The sequence below is a fragment of the Sinocyclocheilus anshuiensis genome, unplaced genomic scaffold, assembly GCF_001515605.1.
Source record: "Sinocyclocheilus anshuiensis isolate Anshui unplaced genomic scaffold, SAMN03320099.WGS_v1.1 scaffold1239, whole genome shotgun sequence".
In the NCBI taxonomy this organism is placed as follows: Eukaryota; Metazoa; Chordata; class Actinopteri; order Cypriniformes; family Cyprinidae; genus Sinocyclocheilus; species Sinocyclocheilus anshuiensis.
This window is the reverse complement of record NW_015540949.1, coordinates 805,107-830,876: the sequence shown is the minus strand read 5'-3', so window position 1 is coordinate 830,876 and position 25,770 is coordinate 805,107. Positions and strand designations below refer to the sequence as shown.

General features: G+C 36.9%; 1 protein-coding gene across 5 annotated transcripts; it reads right to left on the bottom strand.

Moving 5' to 3' along the window:
* Window positions 1–2,760: 2,760 nt before the first annotated feature.
* adam15 (ADAM metallopeptidase domain 15) lies at window positions 2,761–25,411 on the bottom strand. 5 transcript variants are annotated; one of them, XM_016488047.1, is made up of 26 exons: window positions 24,839–25,411; window positions 22,888–22,982; window positions 17,816–17,892; window positions 17,656–17,734; window positions 17,477–17,553; window positions 16,632–16,839; window positions 16,471–16,536; window positions 16,230–16,301; window positions 15,669–15,838; window positions 15,500–15,584; window positions 15,267–15,415; window positions 15,012–15,189; window positions 13,527–13,619; window positions 13,243–13,438; window positions 13,038–13,146; window positions 12,616–12,811; window positions 9,291–9,368; window positions 9,059–9,170; window positions 8,800–8,947; window positions 8,019–8,069; window positions 7,347–7,455; window positions 5,955–6,020; window positions 5,747–5,827; window positions 3,311–3,379; window positions 2,979–3,133; window positions 2,761–2,874 (listed from the first exon to the last, which is right to left on the bottom strand). In XM_016488047.1, exons 1-26 carry the CDS (start codon window positions 25,011–25,013, stop codon window positions 2,805–2,807), a joined length of 2,964 nt encoding a protein of 987 aa, XP_016343533.1. In that variant the 5' UTR covers window positions 25,014–25,411; the 3' UTR covers window positions 2,761–2,804. The 5 variants fall into 5 exon arrangements, with proteins under 5 accessions (XP_016343533.1, XP_016343535.1, XP_016343534.1 ...); XM_016488049.1 differs by lacking the exon at window positions 5,747–5,827; XM_016488048.1 differs by lacking the exon at window positions 8,019–8,069.
* Window positions 25,412–25,770: the final 359 nt, after the last annotated feature.

Below are 25,770 nucleotides of genomic sequence, written 5' to 3'. Positions count from 1 at the left end.
AGAGGTCTTGATCTTCTCGATCATGCAATGACAATTAAAAATCATAATGTCGTTACTTTCACATGATCTAACTAATATCTAATACATTATATTATCTATTTAAAAATGTAATCACATTTTTAATCACCAAAAATGAACATATTTAAATATAGCCTCCAAAACCTTGTTACAGTGACACATTATTTTACACATCACACATGTAATTTAATTTTATTTATGAAGTTATTTACTTTGTTCTACAATTTAGTAAGTTAATAATTCAATTAATTTCACCTTCCTTCACTAAACATCTGTTGAGCAAGAAGTTGTTTTATTTTGTTTATTTTTTATTAAAAAATGTCTGTTTTAAATGTCTTATAAGAATAGTGGATTTAGAAGGATGACTTTCTAGATTGGTCATGGGTACATGGTTAAGTCACTGAAAACAGGAAACAGACAAACTAAAACCTGTTTTGTGTGGTTAGAGAAACCTGACTGAAAAAGTCTGAGTAGCAATTTCAAATTCCCCTCTTAGTCAGAGATGAGAAACTGGGTCTGGTTAGCTCAGAATGTAACATCCTATACCGGTTAATAGACTGCTAACAAATGTATTTATTTTTTTCAGTGCAAGACAAAAAACACAGAATGTATTCTGTTAGCACTTTTCTGATCACTTATACAGAGTTTCTGCAGGTTTTTTGAAGGGAAATTGAAGACTTATTTAAATAACTTTTTAAGACTATTAATAAATTAAAGCGAACACAACTTGTCAATATGTTCTCTAAATGTCTAGGAAGCACACAATGAGTTGTATTAGCAACACTTAAAGGTTTAAAAATACAACTTCCAAAAGATCTTTATTTCTGTTTTGGAAATAACTTTAGTCTTGTTTTCTGAGAAATTGATCATGAATTTATGATTAAAGCAAGAACAAATATCTGCCAATGTCATACAAAAAAGCTCAATTCAAAGGAAAAACATGTTTTCGTAACTGATCAAGTAACTGATATTTAAATGGAAAAGGTATACAATATTAGGTATACAACATTTTAAGTCCTGACTCTAAGAATTTAAGATTTTTAAATGTTAAATCTGAGATGTTTGAATTTTTAAGGCCTTAATTTTTGGAAGTTATAGTTTATGCAAGTTGTAGGTGTGAACACAGTATCAAATGCTCTGGTTACATAACATGCAATAAAAGTCAATAGTGACAAAGGTGACATTACACAGCAGCTTATCTCATTATGAAACTTGTCCATAACGAGACTGATGTTTTTCACCATTTAAGGTTGTCACAATGCGTAATGGAACTTGTACCTGATGACATATTGATATGGGATTTTAGCATATACAGTATTATTCTGAAATGATAGATTTTACTCTATTTAATGTCTGTTATTCTGCCTATACCTGCTTCCTCTTATTTCATATTTTTAATACAGTGACCTTAAACACACTGAGGAGCATCAATCTATTATCATCACAATCATTAACTTTATATGGCCCACTCACCACCATAAAAGGATGATGTCACATCCCTCTGTGATTTTACGTCTTAATGCTGCTTGTTAGCAAATGTTTATACGGTCGTAACTTGTGTGATAAAGCTAAATAAATAAAATATGAATCTGGAAAAATAAGACAATCAAAACTGCATGCATGAATCAACTGTAAAAATAAATCCCGTGTTTATTGCATTAAAAATACTGCATATGTCAAAAACACACTTAAATATACCTTCCTCAGTCTTTTGATCGAAAAGGCGCTCTTCCAATCAGCCAGCTTTTCCCCTGCAGCAGCATTTACAATCACAATATGAATTGTCTTGATACCGATATAAGACATTACTTTACAGTAAAGACTTTACAGAGAATGTGTGTTTGTGTCCAGTGCTAATGTCTGTACTGAGACCAGCTGATGTTCAATGGAATGTAAGACACCGGACAGAATTTACAGTTCTAGAAACAAAGAGTTCGGAAATTCAGTTTTGGTGCGACTGTATTAGAACAATCATTGATGAAATGTTGTGTGGCAAAGTATTTAGGCACCAAAGAGATTCTGTAGGTAAAGATCAGATCAGGCAAACTGAGCATGCATACAGCATCTCAGAGAAAGAAATCAGGACTCCTTCCTTCCTCAAGGCATCATCTCGTCATATCCTATTTCCATGCGTTGAACTGAGCATCTGAATCACAAAAGGAATGTACATCCACTTCATGTCAACTTTGAAAAGTGTGTATTTTTTGTCAAGTTCCTCAGAATTATAACATTCTTTCATCTTCATTAGAGTCTGTAATTTCTCAGATAGCCCAGTGAGCCTCAAAATGAGTTGTAAGTTGAAGTTCTGACCCAGCTGCAGAGCAACAGAGGTCTGTACAGGTGTTAATGTTCACCCTGCAGAATCAAATCCTCACTCATGGTCAGTGCAAATAGAATTGTGCAAGTCAACATCACATAGTGTCCCACAGTGGGTCCAAATGGCAAAAAATCTTTTTCTTGATCACTGGTTTTTGTCTCGTTTCCCAGTAAAAATAAGAAGCCATAAAAGTCCTTGAAATACATTTACACGAGAAGGTAAACTGCATATCTCACCCTATTTCTTACCCTATTATATATATATATATATATATAAATATATAGGGTATACAGTATTATACCCTATATATTCATAATATATTCTCTAAAAATAAGTCTTAATATGTTATGCAATTTTTCTTCTAAAATTTATCTTGTTTTAATGACACAATTATTTTTTTACCATTAAACAAGACAAAAAAAAAAGTGTAGTCCATAAATTTGCGGCTGGGCCAGTGCTTCCTTCCTGACTATACTTGGTGAGGAGCGTGGGGTTTCCCAGGGTACTGCTGTCTCCGTAAAGGCGGATGAGGGGCAGGTCTGTACATAGAAATAAGATTTTATCGGATTACACTTTTCCATAGACAATATTTCATCTCTTGTCTGTCGCATAATATTACAGAAAAAAACATCTGTCCTCTCACCTGGCAGGAGCAGCAGCTGATGCAGGGTTACGTGAGTGAGATGATGAAGATGTGGCTGGTCCTGGATGTCCCAGCAGTGGGGGTGGATGAGGGTGGGATGAAGGATCCATAGGCAGTGGTTTCTTGGGAACTGGAGGTTTGGGGGGAACAGGGTTCTGAAACAGGATGAGGTCATTATTTTTTGTCTCATAAATTCAATTTACTATACATCACTGTTCAAAATAAAAGCAAAAGGACTGCACTGAGAGAAACAGATACTCTCAGATGTATCAGAACAAGAGCTGATTAGTATTGTTAATAGAGAGTTACACTTTACACGCCTGCGGTGATACCTGGCGGGTAGAGAGGACAGGGTCAGGAGGGAGAGGCTTGCTTGGTGCAGCCGGTCGTGTTCCTGTGGGCTGGACGTACAGTCGCAGATGCAGCCATGTGACAGAGAAAGGCAAGCGCTGGGTGAGACCATCTTATGCTGGGTACACACTAAAAGATTTTTAAAATCTTATAAGATCTTCAAGATGTGAGAGACCACAAACATGAGGACAAAAATCCTAGATTTAACAGTTTTGCTCCTATAGTGTGTGGTGTCCTCGGGGTTCCCCCCCACACATCAGGATTTCTGATCATGTTGAATAGATCTTCAAGATGTGAGGGACCACAAACATGAGGACAAAAATCCTAGATTTAACAGTTTTGCTCCTATAGTGTGTGGTGTCCTCGGGGTTCCCCCCCACACATCAGGATTTCTGATCATGTTGAATATTTACGATTCGCGATCGGGGTGCCTCCGACGTTCTTGCGAGCAGATTCAGTCCATGACTCCACACTCAGTCACGGCGTCATCAAACTACGCCTTTGTCTCTTTGTTTATTTTGAATAAGCGCCCTCTAGAGACGAAAATTACATATTGTGCCTTTAACACACCTCACACCACAGGAAAATCTGATTAAGATAATCTTTAGAACCACCAAGATAATCGGGACATTACCTAGGATTGTCGGAAGGGGAGAAATCGGCCCAAAATCAGCTCGATTATCTTGTGGGGTGTACCCAGCATTATTGTGCCGTTTCACTCAAATAATTGGGGATCAATCTATTCCAACATGATTTTCCCTTGATCAGAAAATTCATTTGTCCGAGACCAGACTGAATCATAGGCCATGCACTGCACAATTGATTCCTCTGATTCATCCATGCAAAAGTCTGGTCAAATATCACTGTTTTCACCTTGCAGAGAGACTGGGAGAGATAAAATACATGCTATATATGCACATGGGGGCAAAGACTTTTTCCCAGCACTGTACTAAGCTTGAACTAAGGTTATAGTCCACGTGAACCGGAAGTTTGCGACCGATTTTACTTCCATATTGTGACGTACTTCCGAGAGAAACATACTATTGAATGAGGAAAATAGAGGGTGTGGCTTGTTTTTTATACTGCGAACTGATTGGATGTAGTAAAGTTGGCGTTTCATTCGGAAATGAACACTGACAGTTGGAGGGGCGTGGTTAAGGATGTCATGCTCATGCCCAAGCCGTCAAACTGACGTCATCAGAGAAGGTCCGTCATTTTAGAGGGGAGGAGCATTTTCAGATTTGGATTAAACATTACGAAGGCAAACCAATTTTTTTTGTGGATTGACTTGCACGGATGAATTGTTCACCACAAAAATAGCAATGTGCGCTAACAAAATAAATATAGTCAATTTTGATTTTACGCGGACTTTAAAGTACTGTTACTATTAAAGTAAGGTTAACACTGTTGTTTTGATATCAACTACTCTCATATAATGCTTAGTACATAAAGTATTTCTGCACAATGCATCACAGAATAGTTTTTACAAACTAGTCATTATTAATAGTGATGTTATCCAACTCTTTATCTGCTCAAATTTTATTGTGGAAGGTGATAATATGTATCTAGTGGTAAAATGAGCACAAATGTAGTCTTCAGGCATGAAAAACTTTAAAATACACATAAATAACTAAAGTCACTGCTTCTAGTGTTGGCATATATTAACTCTTTTTCACTTTATCACACAAGGGCACTAGGTTTTATAAAACATTTTAAAATAAATCAGAAATAATTTAATTTTGAAATGTTTACATCTATTAATTTTAAATGTATTATATAATTTATTTTAATGAAATGTATAATTCAAATGTAAATGTACTTTTAAAATGTATTTTACATTTTTTTATTTGTATTTTATTAATTTTAACTTAATTTTGTACTGAATTCATTTTGTTTTCATTTTATTCATATTTTATTTAAATGAATTAAATAATTTAATCTAATTTCCATCCATCCTTTTTCCAAGCCACTAGGGTTGTGAGTTAATTTAATTTTTGCACTTTTATACATTAATTAATAAAAATTACTATATGTGATTGCGTGTGTTATCTGTTAATGAATACTGGTTTACAAATCTAATTAAGGTAAAGCTATTAAGCATAAGCATTCAAGTCAACTGAACTTAACTTACAACTGGAAGTGCACATTATGATGAATTAGATGTCAAAAGAACATTTTCTTTATGGTGCTATTTAAAAATATTCCAGATTACATATGACCTCTTGCTCTCCCCCAGTCTGATCTCACTCCATTCACTCCCATCCACATGCACAAACCACCATCATCTTACCACACAGAGACACAGACCACAACTAGAAACATGAAGTGAGTTTCTAAAGGTAGACACTTTGGGCCAAGACACAATAACAGACACAGTCATACATGGCATGGCAGCTATCAGCAACTGCTCCCTCTACCTTGCACTGCATCTTGCTCTCTGAGGGGATGGGGTCAGGAGGGAGGGGTTTGGTGGGAGGAGCGGGCCAATGCCCCGCCAACTGAAGAACCAGAAAGAGCAATAAAAACTGCATTGGTTTTTGTGTATATCACACAACACTACATCTACCAGAACACCTCTATACATCTCTGTTCCTCACAAGCTTTGTGAGCAGCAATGAGATTTACCTGAGCGGGTTTAACGACAGGATCAGGTGGAAGAGGTTTAGTTGGAGCAGCAGGCCTGTTTTGGACCTAATAATAAGACAAAAGTGTTGCGGAGGGGGTAGTAGAGAGGGAGTGAACTTTTATTGCACATGCATGTTACCATAAGGAACGTTAGCTGGTTTAGGCATGACAGTAAGCCATTGGCTGGTATTGTTACAGCAGCAGAAGGAGACTCAGTGAAGTCCAGTAACAGTCAGATATTTTAGAAGTTTATGTGGAAACATATGCAGTATTCATGCAGGGAAGGTTCAACAGAGGAGCAATGCATGTATTACATACAGAAAACAAAAACACTGGCTGTAATTTTACTGCATCAAGCACAGTTTTTGTCATTTTTCCACGGATCGATGTTAAAGTCACCCAGACCAATTTGGTTATCCAGGTGAATGAGAAGGACTGTGACCTCTATAACCCTAAGACTGTGTATCAGCCCTCAGTAGCCTTAATTCACCTTTCAAAGGACATCTATGACTAGGATTTTGCCTCTGTCCTACTTACTGATAAAAATAAATAAATAATCTACTACAGAGAACCACATGATACATTCTAGGGTTGGATCATTACCAGAATGTTCACTTTGATATGATACCAGTTTGTTATCTCAGTATCTCTACCTTTGGCAACAATTAAACAGCTTTGGGAAACGAACGAAATGAGACTAGATTCATATAATAGATTCAATAATATAAAATATCATTTAACTTGTATTATTTAACATTTTTACTTATTTTACTCCATTTTTGATTTATAGATGAATTACATAATTAACTGTACAAAAGTTTGGGGTCAGTAAGTTTTTTTAATAAATTACGTTTATTCAGTGAGGATCAAAATTGATCAAAAGTGACAGTAAAGACGTTTGTTATTTTCAACTTTTCATTCAATTCTTTTGCAACTGTTTTCAACATTGATAATAATAAGAACTGATTAATGAGCACCAAATTAGCATATTAGACTGAAGACTGGAGTAACTAGATTGCCGGTTCCAGATGCTGAAAATTCAGCTTTGCCATCACAGGAATACAATACATTTTAAAATACACAAGAGTTATTTTAAATTGTAATAAAATTTCACCATATTCACTGTATTTTTGACCAAATAAAAGCAACATTTGTGAGCATAAGACACTTCTTTCAACAACAAAAAAGAAAATCTTACAGACCCCAAACTCTAATCTACCACCAGCTTGCTTTGTCATGGACATGGTGACCTCACTGTGAGCTCATTTCTGTATTTCTGTACAGACTCTCAGTAACCCTACACCGCATTATAGAAGATCATTCTCCAGTAATTGTATCACTGAGCGGTGCTCTGGAGCAGCACTGTTTTTCTCTAGATCAGATTTACTGTACCTTGCTGATAGCCTGGGTGAGAGGGATGTCGCTCTGGTGGGGCCACTGGTACCTGAGAGGTTGTACCTGATCTCCATTTCGAGCATTTGCAAGCTCCATGGCAGGAGTCCTGTGGGGAAAATACAATATCTTCAAAATATTATTAACCTCAAAATAATGTTACTTTTTTTCAGCATAAAGAAATTAAATATGTTGAGAACTATTTGTTGCTGGTCAACGTTACATACACAACGTTACATTTATACCAATATAATATCAGAGGGAATTTAATGTTACAGAACAACAAGCATCTCACTATCCAAATCTACTTCACATACTGTTGTTTAATAGGGAACTGGAGAACTGTGTGAGAAAGACAGCTAGCAGGGAGACACTTAACATTTAAAACTACACAAACATTTTTTTCTCATCGAACCAGATCTCTGGTGTTTTAAAAAATAAATGTAAGAAACTCTTATGCTGGAAGTACTACAATGCACATAACCAGAGAGGAGCTTGTGAATGACAGCCAATGCTAAGCCAATTTTAATGAGTTTTTTCTTTTCTTTTTTTTTTTAATTGTCATTCAAAGCCCCTGCTGGTGAGAGACAAATGTTCAGCTATACGAGAATAGCGACTGCTACCACATGGTTTGTTTTGCACCACAAACTGAAGCTCCACATTCAGAGATACCTCCGGTTTTCCTCTTTCACACAGTATTCAATATAGGCCACCGAGACCCAACTGCACCGTGGGTAAAACACAGTAAAATAATATCATTAATGATTTATAATATGATCTTTGACTGTGATGAATGATTTGATCTTTTATCTGACATTAACACCTAAGGTTGTAATTTCTGTCTGGCTGTTGTATTTTTATGGTACCGGTGTTTTTTTTTTTACAGTATGTTTGTTTCAAACTCTTAGAAATGTACTCTTTGCAGTCATTTTGGTTTCATTTGTTTTTAAAAAACTTTTATGCGATTTTTAATAAAAGTTTAAATTTAATGTGGTGTAACCATCAAGTAAAAAGTTCAATAGTACTTACACCTTGGATACAATTTTAAATATTAATAAGCAGTTTATTTATTAAAATGTTAAATCATTTATTATTATTTCTACATAATAAAAGATTTTGCCAAACTACTAAATAAGGTTTTCTTTTTACTAATTTCATTCCTTTTAAAGCTTTTTTTCCTTTATTATGTTGTCCAGACTGTTGTTTCACCAGGACATTTATGATTTGTCTTTCCCAAAAATAATTTTAATTCAGAAGTTAAAAACATGCTCATCATATTTTAAGTCAATGCAAGCTTAAATGGCATTTTTTAAATAAATTATTTATTAGTATCTCTCACGTCATTTGTCATTGCTGCTTTACACAGGCTAAGTAAAGTGAGATAAATTGCTTTAATAAAGTGCATCATCTTTTAACCTATTTTATCCTCATTCTGTGTTTTTCTCAGTCTTACCGGCTCTGTCGGCTCTTGTTGAAGGGGGTGTGGCCGAGGTACACAAGGCCTCGTCGACAGCGGGGGAAGCGGAGTGCGACAACCAGCAGCGAGACCGGTAACACAAACAGGAAAATGACCAGCAGAGCCACCCGCGCAGGATCTGAATCTGTATACAAACAAAAACCAGGCTAAACACTACCACGCCAATGTAATCATTGTGATTATGTGTTACTTACTGAGTCCAAATGTCTAATGAATCAGTGTGTGTGTGTGGTACCTCTGGGCTCTCGTGCAGGGCCGCTGTCCACACTGCCACCGGTTCCAGAGTATCTGCAGTCAGGAGGAGCCCAGCCTTCATCACAGTGACAGTTCTTATTACTGTTACATACCTACACAAACAAAGACACAAAACAGAGAAAACTGAGAAAAATAACTGCATTTGAAAAACTTAAAAAGTGTTTATAATTCTCTGAAGTGGCAGTGTCCGCTCCGTCCCTCCCCCTCCTCACCCCGTGGCCAGTGCACTTCCTGCGGCATTCCTCAACACCAAACATGGACACGTCCCGGCACTTTTGGTCTACACATGCCTGACAAAACAATGTTACAATAAATCAAACATGCAATAAATTGAATACATTTCAAATATGTTTAAAAAAAATTCCAGGACTATAAATAAGAAAATCTCTTATTATGGAATTCAGTAATGACATGATTAATGATACTAAATGTACAGTAGAATATCTGTATTACATAATTAGCAATCCTAAAAAGACACACTTAGGCCCTGTCCACACGAACGTGGTTATTTTTAAAACCGCAGCTTTTTCTACGCAGTTAGGCCATTCGTCCACACGCAAACGCAGCACCAGTTCACTGAAACCGAACATTTTTGAAAACGCCTGCCAGGGTGAAGATTTTCAAAAACTCCGGTTGTATGGAATGCCAAAGCTGACTTAATTATAAATAAATAAATAAATGCACAAAGAAATGTAAAAAAGCAAATATAAATAAATAAATAAATATATAAATAAATAAATATACAAAGAAAAGTAAAAAAGCAAAAATAAATAATTATTTATAATTTTATTTCCTTATTTATGTATTTTTCCCCCCACATTTTTTTTTCTTTTATTTATTTATACATTTATTTATTTCCACTTTTATTTATTTTCACATTTATGTATTTATTTACGTATTTATTTATTTATTTCCACATTTATTTATTTTCACATTTCTTTGTCTGTAGGGTAATGAGGAGGGTGTGTTTTAACCTCAGGAATACCAATGGAGCCAGAGTAGGCGAGGGGTAAGCTTTGAAGCCACAGTGACACCTTGTGGTGCCCAAATGAAGTACAAGAAGTGTAGCCTACATGACGTGCCTGTTGATAGCAATAGTATGTTCCTGCACAACCGGAGGCTGCAGTTTCAGGATCTCTCGTTGATAGTGTGGGATGAATGATTTAGATGGGCAATATGGCCAAAATCTTATACAACAGGACAGGTTATTATTTAAATTTCACGTGGGGGTTTGTTTCGGCTGCGAAGTGTGCAATCTGTGATCGAGTGCATTTGCTGAAGCTTGCGAAAGCCTGCAATCGCTTTCTTATGCATGCTGTTTTTTAGGTTTCACTTTCAACGCATACAACGCATGTTTCCAAGATTCAGGATAGAAGGAGGCATCAGTTAGGCTACTGTAGAAGATTTGTCGCCTCGCGCCACTTCCCGTAATGGGTTCTCTAGACACGGCTTTAGATACGGATTAATCGGCTGATTAATCACACGTCTTAGGCTGGAAATATCCAGAATTAGATCAAACAAAAGTTGTGCATGGGAACGGAGCTAGTGAAACACACACGCCATGCATTATAGCCTAGAACATGTTTAATATTTGCGACTGACAACAACGATTCTATGCAGTGGAGATGCGTTCACTGTCAAATATCATTCAGCATTCATTTTGAAATTTTGTAATTGATTACAAGAAAAAACTGTTGTTCTTGTTGTGATGTATTTCTTGTTTTTCATTTAATTCATAAGTTAACACTGCAAATTAAAATAATATATTATCTTATGCGTCTAAAATCATAGCTTAAAATTAATTGGTTTTAAGTAAAAACGATAGGCTTTTTTTCCCGTTACATTTCCCGAGTTATAGGTTAGAATGAAATAAAACATTAGGCTACTTAATGAATTCAAGGCACTGTAATTTCCTTATCCATTTGACGTAAAAAAATATATATATATAATTTTATTTCGTCATATTCGTGATTTATGATTTTTTTATGAAGATTTCGTTTTATAGAATAGCTAGGGTATTCGTTATGTTCGTATGTTGCTTATGACGAAAATTCATTAGCCTAGCCTATTTGTTATGAAGTTGATTTAAAATTCTTCATAACAAATTTTAAAAAGAGTTTAAAGTTAAGAAAGAATGAAATTAGCCTGTAGGCTATAGATCTATAGGCTAATTTTCTTAACTTTTATTAGACTGCAGATTGGAAAAAAATTATTCTTGATAATCTTTAAAATGAGAGAAATCATAAAATTTCAAAATGAATGCTGAATGATATTTGACAGTGAACGCATCTCCACTGCATAGAATCGTTGTTGTCAGTCGCAAATATTAAACATGTTTTACGCTATAATGCATGGCGTGTGTGTTTCACTAGCTCCGTTCCCATGCACAACTTTTGTTTGATCTAATTCTGGATATTTCCAGCCTAAGACGTGTGATTAATCAGCCGATTAATCCGTATCTAAAGCCGTGTCTACACCAAGAGAACCCATTACGGGAAGTGGCGTGAGGCGACAAATCTTCTACAGTAACTGATGCCTCCTTCTATCCCGAATCTTTGAAACATGCGTTGTATGCGTTGAAAGTGAAACCTAAAAAACAGCGTGCATAAGAAAGCACGCTTTCGGGAGCTTCAGCAAATGCACGCGATCACAGATTGCACGCTTCCCAGCCTAAACAACCCCCCATGTGAAATTTAAATAAGATTTTGGCCATATTGCCCAACTAAATCATTCATCCTACACTATCAACAGGCACGTCATGTAGGCTACACTTCTTGTACTTCATTTGGGCACCACAAGGTGTCACTGTGGCCTCAAAGCTAACCCCTCGCCTACTCTGGCTAATTGCTATTCCTGAGGAAAAACACGCCCTTCTCATTACCCTACGGACACAGAAATGTAGAAATAAATAAATGTAGAAATAAATAAATGCGAAAATAAATAAATGTAAAAATAAATAAATGTAGAAATAAATAAAGAAATAAAAACGTAAATAAATACATGTGAAAATAAATAAAAGTGGAAATAAATAAATGTATAAATAAATAAAAGAAAAAATAAATAAATGTGGAAAAAAAATAAAAAAAATACACGAATAAGGAAATAAAATGATAAATAATTATGTCTTTTTGCTTTTTTACTTTTCTTTGTATATTTATTTATATATTTATATTTGCTCTTTTTTTTTACATTTCTTTGTACATTTCTTTATTTATTTCTAATTATGGCAGGTTGGCATTCCATACGGTTGCAGTGTTATTGTGTAGACAGCGAAACCGGAGTTTTTGGCTTGTGATGTAGGCGCCTGTGCTGTTATCTCCGCCTACTGGAGAATTTTCAGGCTTCTGATTGGCCAACATGGCTTTACAGTTGAGATTATATCGCCACCTGTTGGTTTGGCATGCTCTTGACAGTGCTTCACAGCATGCATTTGCATTTCATGTGGACGGAGATTTTTTTTAAAACGGAAGGAGGAAAAATTTTATCGTTTATAAAAATACCCGTGTACGTGTGGACATGGCCTTAATGTACACTCACCTTGTTGGGGCCACAGGCCGTCCCCTGTGACACCATGGCTGGGTCTGAAACATCATCACCCAGATTAAAATAGGCACCCCGGCAGGTAAAGTCACTCTGGTTCAGTTTGACCATTGTGGTCAGAATCTCAACGTTGGAGCCCAGCAGAGGACGCTCATTTCCACCCTGACACTGGATCCTACCACAGTGCACATCCCTAAGCAAAACAGAGCACATTAAAAACAAAGATTACAATCATATTTCCACAAGGACCAATGTAACTAGACGTAAACAACATTACAGCACAGTTTTGTTGTAATTATGCTTCCACAGTATATGCAAATAAATCACAAAACAGACAGTTGGATAATAAACATTTTAGGAAACAATCATGATCATATCAGTGCTTGAAAATGATCAGATTTTAGGCTACATGTCCTCACCATTTCAAACAGGGGATGTAGGAACCGTTGGGCATCTGGCCACAGTTTCCGTATTTATTACCCTGCTTATTCACAGAGGAGAAGCAGATCGGTGGAGCATGGGTGGAGTCTTCGAGGGGCAGAGAGAACAGAGATTCAACCACAATAAATCTAGACTCTAGATGAGAATCATCAGATTCATCATTGTGAAGCATGTGACACTCACTCGGTCCCCAGAGCATTTGGCACTGCTCGTCCAGACTGGCACACACGCCGCTGTAGCAGTACGAGGACCCGTCCTTGCATGACTCTCCGTTCTGCAGAAACACATTAGGAGGACAGTAGGGCGAAGTGCCAGTGCAGTACTCCGGCAAATCACAATCTCCCAACGGCTCCCGACAAACCGACCCGGCCACACGCAGCTGTTGGGAAAGATATGGTTGGGATGCAGTGAGAGAGTGCCATTACCTGCGCATGTTAAAGTGTGTAATCATATGCACCTTTACAAACCTTGCAGTTCTCACAGCAGATGCCATCAGAAGAGCACTGGGCCCCAGGAACCAGTTTACACGTGCTGGCATTGCAGCAAGGGTCAGTACATTCCTAAACACACACACACACACACACACACACACACACACACAAACAGGAAGCAGATTACAGAGGTGAAGAGCGGATTACTACATTTATTTGTTTTACAATCCTACAGTCTGACATGTTCGGACAGAGAGTTTGTCATCAAATTCTTAATAGCCCTGATGATTAGGGGAGGGAATTGTCTTTAATCTCACGATTCTCGATTTTGAATCGAATTTCGATTGGATATAGTAAAACTACTGAATTTTCTCGCAGTGGGTCAAAATTGCATTGTGGAGAGAAATAAAAACACAGATAAGTCACATCGGTGTACATTTTATTATATTAAGAAATAAATGTAAAATACTTGTAAATAAAACAAAATGTTTAGAAACATTATAAAAACTATATTTTTAACTATAAAACGATATGACTACATCTTAGTTTGTTTCCCTCACTCCACAACAAATCCTTTAAAGTCAACAGTATTTAGAATAACACATGAATTAAAAATATCTAGCAAACATAAATTATATTACCATTATAAACAATATTTATTATAATCACCATGCTTAAACAAATATATTTAAAGTGAAAGATGATAAAAATGTGACTGATATTCACAGAGAATAAAGTACTTCGTGTTTTCTGTGGCTTTCATTTCTGGATGGTTTCGTCCGATGAGAGTCTCAATTTTTTAGTAAATATAATAAAACCTTATTAAATGTATGCGTTAGTTTTGTCAAATTCTTACATTCAGTCAGTAAGCTCACTGCACAATAAATTATGTACTGCTCTCACAGTTGACTTCCACCTTTTTGGTTCCAACATTTCATTATTAACTAATATTTACAAAATCAACTTTTGAATCTTGTAAATCATTTCGAAATTGGTGGTAGATAGAATCATGATCCATTTGTGAATCAATTTTTACTCCACCTCTACTGATGATTTATTATTTGTGCCTGTAATGTTTGCTATCAGGGATAGTTCAAACTCCAAAAAACAGATTTTTTTTTTTACACATCTTCATGTAATTCCAAACCTATATTTCTTTCCTCTCTAAGGCTGATGATACATGGGGCAAATTTTTGAGCAATTTTTCCAGGCACTTTTTTTTTTTAACAAGGTTGCTTGTGCACTTTCCTATTTAGAATGGGTAACAAATTTCTATTTAGATTGGTCGTGGGCCCTGTGTCTCACCTGGTTGCCCGTTGATGGCAACATTGCTCATAAAGTTGCCCGTGTATCATCAGCCTAAAACAATAATAATTCAACATATTTTGTTCCACACAAGAAAGCAAGTCATACAGATTTGGAAAAACATGAAGGTAAGTAAATGAGTAAATATTCCTTTTAGGAGAACTATCCAATTATGAAGTTGTTACAGTCACTTTTTTCAAACAAGCGTTTTCTTACATCCAGCAGGCCGCAGTCACACTCCTCTCCTTTCTCCACGTACAGGTTTCCACAGCGTGGACCTCCCAGAAGACTCTCCGGCTGAGGCATGTTAAACAGACACATTCCACCACCATGCAGTAGACTGAGAGAGAGATCCCGTTCACTGCACCTGCTGAAGAGCTGACCGGGCATAAACCTGCACATGGGAGCATTTACTGCGTACAGCACGATTTATCACCAGCACTATATTATCAGACAGTCACAAACGCTCACCCAGTGGAGGGCTCCATGATGCAGCCCCCAAGCCGAGGCTCGTTCTGGCACTGGCAGCGCCTGTCGGCTGTATCGTGACTCATTCCCAGGTTGTGACCCAACTCATGTGCCACCGTTGACGCCACACCTAACACGCTCACCAGGTGATCCTACAGTACAGGAAACATGGGGTAATACTAAAACAAGACTTTTTAGTGCATAAAGGCCAAAATTAAACGAAAGATTTCTCTCACCACATTCACTCCTCCTGACCGATCCTTTGAGCACATGGAGGACTGAGATGCCATGCCGACTGTCGTCCCATCAAATGATTCACCCCTAACATATAAAAGCAAATTATAATTTACCATATTAAATCTGATCAACTGGTGCCTATATTTTCCACAATGCATCTGGACCTACATGATGAGCTGTGCATTGTCATGCCGTAGTCGTGGTAGAAGCTCCCTGGTCCTCCAATCCAGGAAGCGGTTTAGAGTTTCAGTGGGATTTTTATCCACTTTAATTTTGTCCTGGTCACTCCAGATCTCCAAACCCAGCAGAGCCACACGTACATTCAGCGGCCGGTAGAACTGAGACAAAGAGACAGCCAGTGATTTAAACAAGTATATGTACTTCAGCATATGTATAGTGGCAAGCAGTGTTGTTATTATTAACTAAAACTATAACTAGTAACAACTGTTTTCATACAATATAAATATCAGCTGAAATATTAGAAATGTAGATTTGACAACTAACTGAAATAAAAAGGTGAACGTATGAAAAAAAGATTAAGACTTGACACTAAAGACTGGAATTATGTAAAAAAATGTAGCATTGATATTTTTAATTCAGTAATATTACTGTTTTTAAGTTACTTTTGATCAAATAAATGTAGCATTGGTGAGCCTAGTAGACTTCTTTCAAAAATGTTTTTAAAAATATTTTTTTTCAGTTTTGATCAGTATATAAAATAAAACTTACCCAGTCTACTTGGTTTGCCACATCCAACATGCGGTAGATTATGGTTTTATTATTCTTCTGATAATTCAGATACTGTGAGGAAGAAACGCCAAACTCAAAACTGCAACCTTAAATATTCAGATATTTAGACTGTAAAGCAATTAAGAGTAGCTGTGATGCAGTATATATACCAGTAGAGGAAGCAAATGTCTCACAGCTCTGTGTGTGTGAGTGTGAGAGAGAGATTTCTCTACTCTCTTACCTCTTTATGATCCGCCACCAGCACCAGCTCAATATATTTGATCTCTGAGAGAATGTCTCTCTTACTCTGTCACACAACAGCAGAAAAGGATCATGACAACAATCAAACAAATGCACATACCTATAAATACACTACACAGTAAACACACACAGCTTGCTCACCCTGTGTGTGTGTGGGGTGATCTGAATGGGAGGAATAGAGGTATGTGACACTCCACAATCTCTAGACTCGGATGTTTGCGGATGTGTCGGGTAGATCACATGCATCCATCCTTCTTCCATTTCTCCACTCCCTTCCTCTTCTTTTTCATGCTTTTCTTCCTCAGGATGCAGCTCAAAGCTCAGTGTGGCGTTAATGACTATCACTCCCCTGCGGAGAGAAAAAGAAGTGTCATGAATCAACATTACTAACACAGACCGAACATCATGTTAACACACATCTGATTCAAACATATGGTAAATGTATATCCATTATTAAATTAAAAGTAATGGTAAAGACTTAAATTGTTACAAAAGATTTCCATTTCAAATACTGTTCTTATAAACCTATTTTAAATCCTAAATTCCACAAAAATACAGCATATCTGTTTTCAACACTGATAATAATGGGAAATGTTTCATTAGCACCAAATCAGCATATTAGAATTATTTCTGAAGGATCATGTGACACTAAAGACTTGAGTAATGGTGGCTGCTGAAAATCCAGCTTTGCCATCACTTGGTGAGCACAAGAGGCTTCTTACCGTCCCCAAACTTGTGAACTGCAATGTATGTGCTTCCTAAATCATTTTGGGTAATAATTTGATAATCACATTACAAAACTGATCTCAAACCCATAAACAATCTGTGTTAATTATTAAGGTAATGCACGTTCTTTCTGACTAAGTAACAACTCCATGACCTCTGAAATCTAAGTCACAAAATTTTTGAAAGTTTAGCAATGACCATAATTCAGTTAAATATCTCACAGGATGTGGTAAGATTTGAAAAATGTAAAGCAATATTACCATAACCCAGAGCAGGAGCTGAGTACCACACGGGACTGAGGGTAACCTTGCACTGAACCATGATAGTAACAATGCGTCTGTCACAGAAACAAATTGACGTTAAGGTGCATAAAGAACTGCAACATTCCAAAAAGCGCTGTGAAATAAATGTGCACTAGTGTACAAAGGACTCAACTCACCACTAGGTTCTCCTTCATGGATACCCCAGTTCCATTTGGCAGATAGTAGAACACGTTAGGCGGCTTTGGCAAAAGATCTCTGCAAGCAGACAAATTTTCAGATATGATGATTTATATAACTTCATTAGATACTGATTTATACACACAGGAAACGACTTACTGGTTTTTCTCCAGTTCCAAGACATACAAGCTGCTTCCCACTTGTAAACCACACAGCAATCTGTCAGGGTGACCATTCTGGAGAGAATGAGAGAGACAGATTTCATGTTACAAAGAGATTATTTGAATAGTGAATTTGTTATACAGAGATGTAACAAGGCCTATTTATGAGCACTCCTGCTCCACGTCAGCAAAATGCTACAAATAACTGTCTTTATTCGTATCAGCACATACGAGATCATGTTTTCTTCATGCAGAAAAATCACAAATTTTGTGTTAAACCTACACTTCTTAATTTATAGAAACGCTTTTGACCCAGTGAGACTTAAGTATCCCTTTATTGACAAATATTAAACGTTTTAATCAATATTATGGTAATAAATATGAATGCTAAATCATATCATCACATTACTTGTATAATGTAATTTTATTACTATTACTGAACTAAAAAATAACAGTGAGTACTGTGAGTGGAAAACAGACACAGTAGCACATATATTTTGCTATAAAAGTCAACAGAAAGATTCTAAATATTATGAGTTAATCTAGAATTTAATCTGCTGTATAAATCTAACAAAGCAGGAAGAAAATCTTTCCAAGTACCCTGAACTTGTACACACACCTCTGATTTGGAATCACTGCACCAGCACATGGCCAGAGGAAAAGATGGGTTCTCTAAGAGGATAAAATAGCTTGATTTTAGAGGGTGAACTGGGCTATAAACAGACGTCCTCTCCTCCATACTCTTTCTGAGCCTTTCTCTCATCTCACTTCCTATTCTAAGCACCTTTTCCTGCCGTTCTATCACATCCCATTGGGTCGCACACACATTCAGCAGCCTGATGAAAAAGTGAAACCCCACTCAGCTTCCTGTTATACCGGCTGCTGCTGTTTCCTGCTTTTCTCCAATGTGCTAATGGAAACAGCTTACTTTATTGACCCCTCCTCCTCTCAGCCAATAAAAGCAGGTCTATCTGACTTCTAACCGGCCTCTCTCTTTCCCTGCTGGTCGATGTAAGTTAGACATCTCTCACAGCAAACTGACTTTAAAAGGAAAGGTTACATTTGTTCTGTGTGCCTTTTTTATGGAAGTCCAAGCAGGCTAAATTCTCTCTTTCGTTAAAGGCAATCCTGAATCTGTAGATGTGAAGAACAAAACGTGATCATACAGTAACAAACACACACTTTAAGATGAAATGCTGAAGACATTAGATCAAAGATGAAACATTACAGAGCAGAAAAGAATAAACAACCAAAAAAGAATCAAAGAAATTATGAGAAGTGATAGTAAAAGTAGAGCCAGTTTGGAAACTTTGCCAAAAATGCTTTTTTAGGAGACTTCCAAGCAAGTGGTGGGTGAAGGTCAAGTTCACTCTCGAGAGTATCTGGATGTAGCTCAAATAGCCTGAGTAAAAAAATATCGATTTTGTGATACCCATGATATTCGTGAATAGATTCCTATTGATTTAGTATTCCTGCACTGATCTTCAGCGGCTGTGCAACCTAGATTAAATCTACAGCCCTGGCAAAAGAAGTCACATTTTAACCCAAGTTTCCCCCAAATAATGGCAGGAAACTTGCATGTTGTCCATGTGGCAGTGTGCAACGTAGAGTGTTGACCAGAAGTCCAAATTACAAACAAATGACTTTTATAAACAGGTTCATTTTAGTGAATCAAAAACATACAGAGCAACCACATAGCCAGATTCACGAACAAATAACTTGTTTGAACTGGCCTTTTTAATGAATCATTTAGAATCACTCACAAACTCATCTATTAAATAAACAGCAATTGAACTAGATTCTGTTTAGTCTTGAAAAAAAATAGTGTTTATGCCAAGTTAAAGGATTCTTTAATAACTTATAGGAATAACTGAGAATTTCTTTCATACGTAAGCAAAATATAACAACATCACAGACTGAAATACTCAAAAGAATCAGAATCCTGTTCAATCAGGAATTTGTGAATCTAGAAGTTGTGAATATGAACTGAATTCAGGATATCAGGACATGTATATATCGATAGCCAGTCCTAATCCTAATAATTTCCTAGTTAGTTTCTTTTTTTTTAAATCTAACTTTATTTGTTATTATTACAGTGGCCTTCTTACATTGATGTAAACTAACATTTGGCAAGTATTTAAAGTCTGCATCACCAACAACAGTTGCTTAAAACAATGCATAAATAGCTTTTGGGTTACTGGTTTACTAACATTATTTTCCCTGCCTGCATGGAAAGCTGGAAAGGACAGTTGTTTCAGAGGCGGAGCAAGTTATTATTTTTTGATGAAAAGTTACAATGACAAAATTTTCCTTACATAACATGAATGCGCAAAAGCACCAGGGATCTGAATTAGCAAAGTAAACAGGGTCAATTTTGATGTCGTGTCTCAAGTACAAGACGGTTGTGCTGAAATCCTGGATGGCTGTCAGACCTCCTACAGCTCTCTCAGATCACATCCAGTCTCTTGCGAAAGCTTTAAATGCTCTTAAAGATCTTGTAGAGTTGCTAAAAAGGTTCACCAAAAGGTCATGAGACTGACATCACAAGAGCATCACTCTCTAAGCCACATCTGCAGTCATTTACTGAGCTGCACAACACACCCATACAAGCACTTTCTCCCAAGATCGAACCTCTGGGCTGTTCACAAAAACTGAAGCCCACATTCACAGAGCAGAGATCTTTATTTATGCATCTAAAACTCCAAACTTTTACCAAAAGCCTGCCACTTCCATCCTCAGTGTCTCAGAGTCCATTCCTTCATACCTAATTTTTCTCTCTGATTTCTTTGACTGCAACACATTACACAATATTTATTTTTTCTGTTTACAACATTCTTCAGAATCATCCGGATATCTTAATGACCTCAAAAGACTTGAAAAATACAATTTATGAACCCCTTTTTTAATACGGTTTTGAAACTGTTGAGGTACCAAATGGGCATTAACTGTATTAAAAAAGCTTTTTTGTGTTCTCTTAAAGAAACAAAGTCATACCGGTTTGGAGCGACATGAGGGCAAGGAAATAATGACATAAACTATCCCTTTAACCACTCCATCCCTGAATACTCATTACTGCTTCTCTCTTTCTTTTCTCTGCCTCAGCCAATCTGTTCTCCTCGTTCTCTCTTCCTCTATTCTGTTATTGCCTTCTGCTCCGCCCTCTCTCCATTTCTCCCCCTTTTTATAAGCCTCTTTTTTTCAGTCTGAGGTAATGTCCCTGTGCACATGCGATGACCTCAGCCGCTGATGAATGCTGGGTGGAGAACTGCACCAGAACTCATGGTTTGCCTGCGCCTTAGCCTTGACCCATATGAGCCCTTCTCATATGGGTTTGGTTTGATTCTTTTATTATTACAACTATTAATAAATTCTGGAATTTGGTTCAATAATAAATGCAATAACATTTTGAGATTTAACAGATTCACTTCTTTTTTTGTAAAATACCACTGACAAATATTCAAATGTGTATATATATCTACAAATTATCATATTAACAACCACAATATCAGTTTTTGGTTCATGCAGTCGGACGTGGAGAAATTAAAGACGTGGTTGAGTAAATGAGAGATTCAAAAGTGTTGGTGAGTCACTAAAAAGAAATATCTCATAAGAGCTAGAGAGACTTCACTGGTTACACTATATATTTTTTTATTCTCCAAAAAAGAACCTACTCATAAGATCCATTCATCACACTGGTATGTTTTTGATTTGCTCATAAAAGTCATTCACTCAGGAAACAGTTTTCACTGGTAGCAATGTATGTTTTGTATTCATGGGAACACCATCCGAGTGTTCCATCCACATTGGTGGAAAATGCATGTAAATGGAACTAAACATCATGAATCTTTTTGTATCTGTAATTTTTTAATTGAATCTGATTGCTAGCCCTAGAAGCCACTATATTTAATTGTGGTTGAAGTAAATAAAACTGTGTGGGATACGACTACACAAGTTAAACTCTATTAGGGTGCCATAAGAGATTTCTTATGGAGTGACACTCAGAAAATATCCTTATTTACATGACAGAAAACTACATCTGTGCTCGGTAACTCCATTTGTTTGGCCAATCAAAACACTTTGAGGCAGTGTCTGTCAATCAATTTGCACATTATAAGGCTGCCCACATAGTTCACCCAAAAATGAAAACTCTGTCATCATTAACTAACCCTCGTGTTGTTTCAAACCTGTATTGCTTTCTTTCTTCTTCTGTTTACAGTTGACGTCCATTGTATGGACAAAACAAGATGTCTCAAAACAAAGTAGATTTAAAATGACATGACAATGACAATCTTCATTTTTGGGTGAACAATCCCTTTAAGCTGTATAAGCCATTTTCAGGTTTTAGATGAGATAAACACTCTCTCTAATTGCCATATTAATATCATTTGAGTTCCAGTTAGTGGGTGGTGGATGGCTTGAGGACAAGTTTATAATCAACAGACTGTATTCATTGGTGCACACACACACACACACACACATATATACATACATAAAAACGCACACACACCCAAGCCATCACACGCCTTTCCTTTCCATGGCAAAACAAGCTAAAAACAGACCATCGTTGCCTCAGTTTTTGTGATTCAACCAGGCACAGAGGGGCTGTGTATGACAAAATAAATGAATCAGCTTGTAACCCAGGGAGCATTTTGTATATCTCACACTGTTGAGAGAAGTGACAAAGAGAATCAAATAAATTATGAGACAGTGAATGAGTAATTATTTAAAGGTCAAGAGAGGGAGGTGGGTTTGGTGTCTGTATCTGTCCTGTCCTGGAGGGAGAATGTAGGTGTGTTGAAACATTCAGCTGGAAACTTCCTGCCATAAAGTATGTTCTGAGAAGAGAGGAACTAGAGGTAACATTAAGGGGACGGACACTTCCTGTGCAGCTGAGAGCAACTCTTGACTATGAAGTCATGTCCTGCTAAATTCCCCCATTCCACACACACACACTTTTATTACTAGTTCCAGTAAGGAATTTTATCCACATACGCATGAATGTCATTCAATTTAACATGCTATTTTACTGTGATTAATTTTTTTCTGTTCTTAGACAGTGCAAAAACTCACCTGTAAAACATCACTCAGGCTTCTCCTAAGTCCATTAACAAAAGCAAATGGCCTTGTCTTTGCCAGAGGCTTCAGTTCTCTTCTATGACTTGTGACTGTAGGAGATAAAGAAAACTAGTTTTTAAACTTCCTATTGTCTTATGAACTGTCATACACAAAATGTGCCCATTTCCCTGGTTAATTTCAAATGCTTTTGGCATCTTAAGTATTTTATAACAAGAAATGAATCTCTAACAAATCTCTGCAATATTTGTGCATACAACAAAACCATTCATCGCTACTTATGCAGAACAACTTGTGCTTAGAAAAACTTCTTGTAGTAGTTTTTTAGTAGTAAATTTATATATAAAGCGCTACATAACATATTGTAGGGTGAAAGGTCATAGCATGCCATGTCATAACATGTAATGTAAATAATTAAATATAGAATTTTATGAAAGAAAGAAAAAGAAAGAAAGAAACTTTGGTTTTATTGTGAAAAAAAAACCTTTGTGGTATTTATTTCATACTGCTTACTGAAAATGGGTCAGAATGAAAGAAGGGTTAATCTGTTCAACTGTGAAAAGCGTGTTTTTTTTTTGTAAATGCAACCCAAATACTTGGGTAATCATCAACGGTAATTTTTTTGGCTAATGTTTCCAAAAATGTCCCTGAATGTCAAATTTGGTGAAACTAACACAGACACATAGTTTTGTTTCTGTTTGTAAGATTCTATCTTCCATTATTTACTATCAACCTATCAGTTACAAAGAATTAAAGTTGTGTTGATTAAATTTTGTTTTTTTCTCTAATAATGCATGTTCATCTCAGAGTGTTAGAACGGTTTTGCTCAAATGCACACTCAATACACCTAACAGGAACACACTTGTGAGTAATAATCACTATAAAGGCTAGCTGTGTTGTGAGGGCAGCTGTTGTTTTGTCTGTGACTGACAGCTGTGCTGGAGCATGCATGTACAGCACTGGTTTGCAGGGCCTCTAAACTGGATCAGAAGCACCAAATACAATCTGGTCGGTCTGGCTCGAACAAATAGCTGGAACTACCAGCCAAAAATGACAAAACTTGCAGAGATGACATTATAGCTCTAGGATTCTCAACAAACTGTTTAATTTACTTGGAAACAAGTCAGAACTGGAAATCCTAAAGGGAACGAGCGAGCATTTTGGCTGTGTAATGGCTTTTATAGAATAAGCTTCCTTTCCAGCAGCCCAGATTGAAGAGCAATTATGTTCAAGAATGAACAGTCCTACATTATACTGTTTGAGCATTTTACAAACACTGAGCCTGTGATTAGGCGGGTAAACGATAGTCTGCTAAGCAGACTATTAAAGAACAGAGCCTGTTACTTATCTAGACTAAAATAGCTGAGCTGTCCGCTGTGTTTCTTTGTGTTTGTGGGTCTACAGAAGAAATATTTTGGGTTCCCCAACCCTCACGAAAATTAACCATGGTTTTAACTACAAATAAAACCAAAAAACCATATCACTGTAGTTAAACCATTGTAACCACATATTAACCATGCTTTGCTACACTAACCATAGTTTAACCATGGTATTTGTAGTAAAACTGTGGTTATACAAATGGTAGTCAATACACCAAAAAAAACATGGTTACTTCACTTTTACTATATAATAAAACCATGGTTAATTTTCGTAAGGGAAGTAACATATTAGTGAACAGTTCTTAAAATAACCATTTTTTTCTTAGTTTGAAGAACATCTACATCTATTATCTAAAGAACCTTGTGTGCAATAAAAAGGTACTATGGATGTTAAAGGTTCTTCAAGGAGCCATTGCAGCCAATAAATAGTGTTTTTTCTTCTTGTTTGACTGTTTTACAAACAAAACAGAGCATTATATGTTAAGCTTTAGAAGCAAATGTATAATTATTCCTAACTGCCTTGATGCAACAATTACTCTATGCAATATTCAAAGCAGAGCATCCCATACCATTGTGAAAGGAGTGAGTTATCCGTGTGAAGCTGCCGTCATCCCTGTTTAGGGTCAGAGTTAGGGTCCCCCTGAACATCACGAGCGGGGTGCCTTCAAACAGAAGAACAGTGACGAGAGTTCGCCAAAAACACCTGAACAACTGATGATGGTGCTTCATGGTCCAGTGACGCATTGAGCGGTCTCTTCTTTGAATTCAAGTAGAGAAGCGAATCAGTACACTTGTTAAAAACAGTCACGCGTATCGCGTTAAAACGGCCCGCGGTCAGACGATGTCACACGTGAAGGCGCACCTGGCCATTCACCTGCTGCTGGAGGCAGAACTGCAGTCCGTTCTGAACGCGTCCTCGGCCCAGTGTGGGTTCTGTCAGGGCAACCCACATCCTGCTGAAAACCTCAGTTCAGTCCCAGCAATAACAATGGCTGCTCTATTTCGCTTAGAGATACAGAGGCATCGCCTTTAATGATCACCTTGTAGAATAAGCTTTCTCTACGAGGAGGGTCACATAGTGCGCAATCCGTCCGCTCGCCAGTGTTAAACTGAGGCAGTATAATCGCATTTCTCAGTGTGTCCAACCAGATGGCATTTCCTCTTTCGCATTAACTCTTTGCTGTCCGGTACGGTTCCAATCCTTGCCAGAGTGATTATACGCATTTGGTTCTTCCAACAGCTGGAATAGCAAAGAAAAATCCTGGGCGTAGCCTACTATTATGGTACTACAGGACGTCAAAACAATATTGGGAAGGTCTGAAAATATATTCATTGTATACAATCATGAGTTTTCAAACAATTAGACGTGAAAGTTTCATTGCAAGGTAAACAGAAATCGTGAACCAGAGCAACGTAGCCTACGCTACGCTACGTAGCCTAGTGCGCACTTTCCGATTATCAATACGAACAAAACATAAGAACCCTAATGTAATTATTTAAG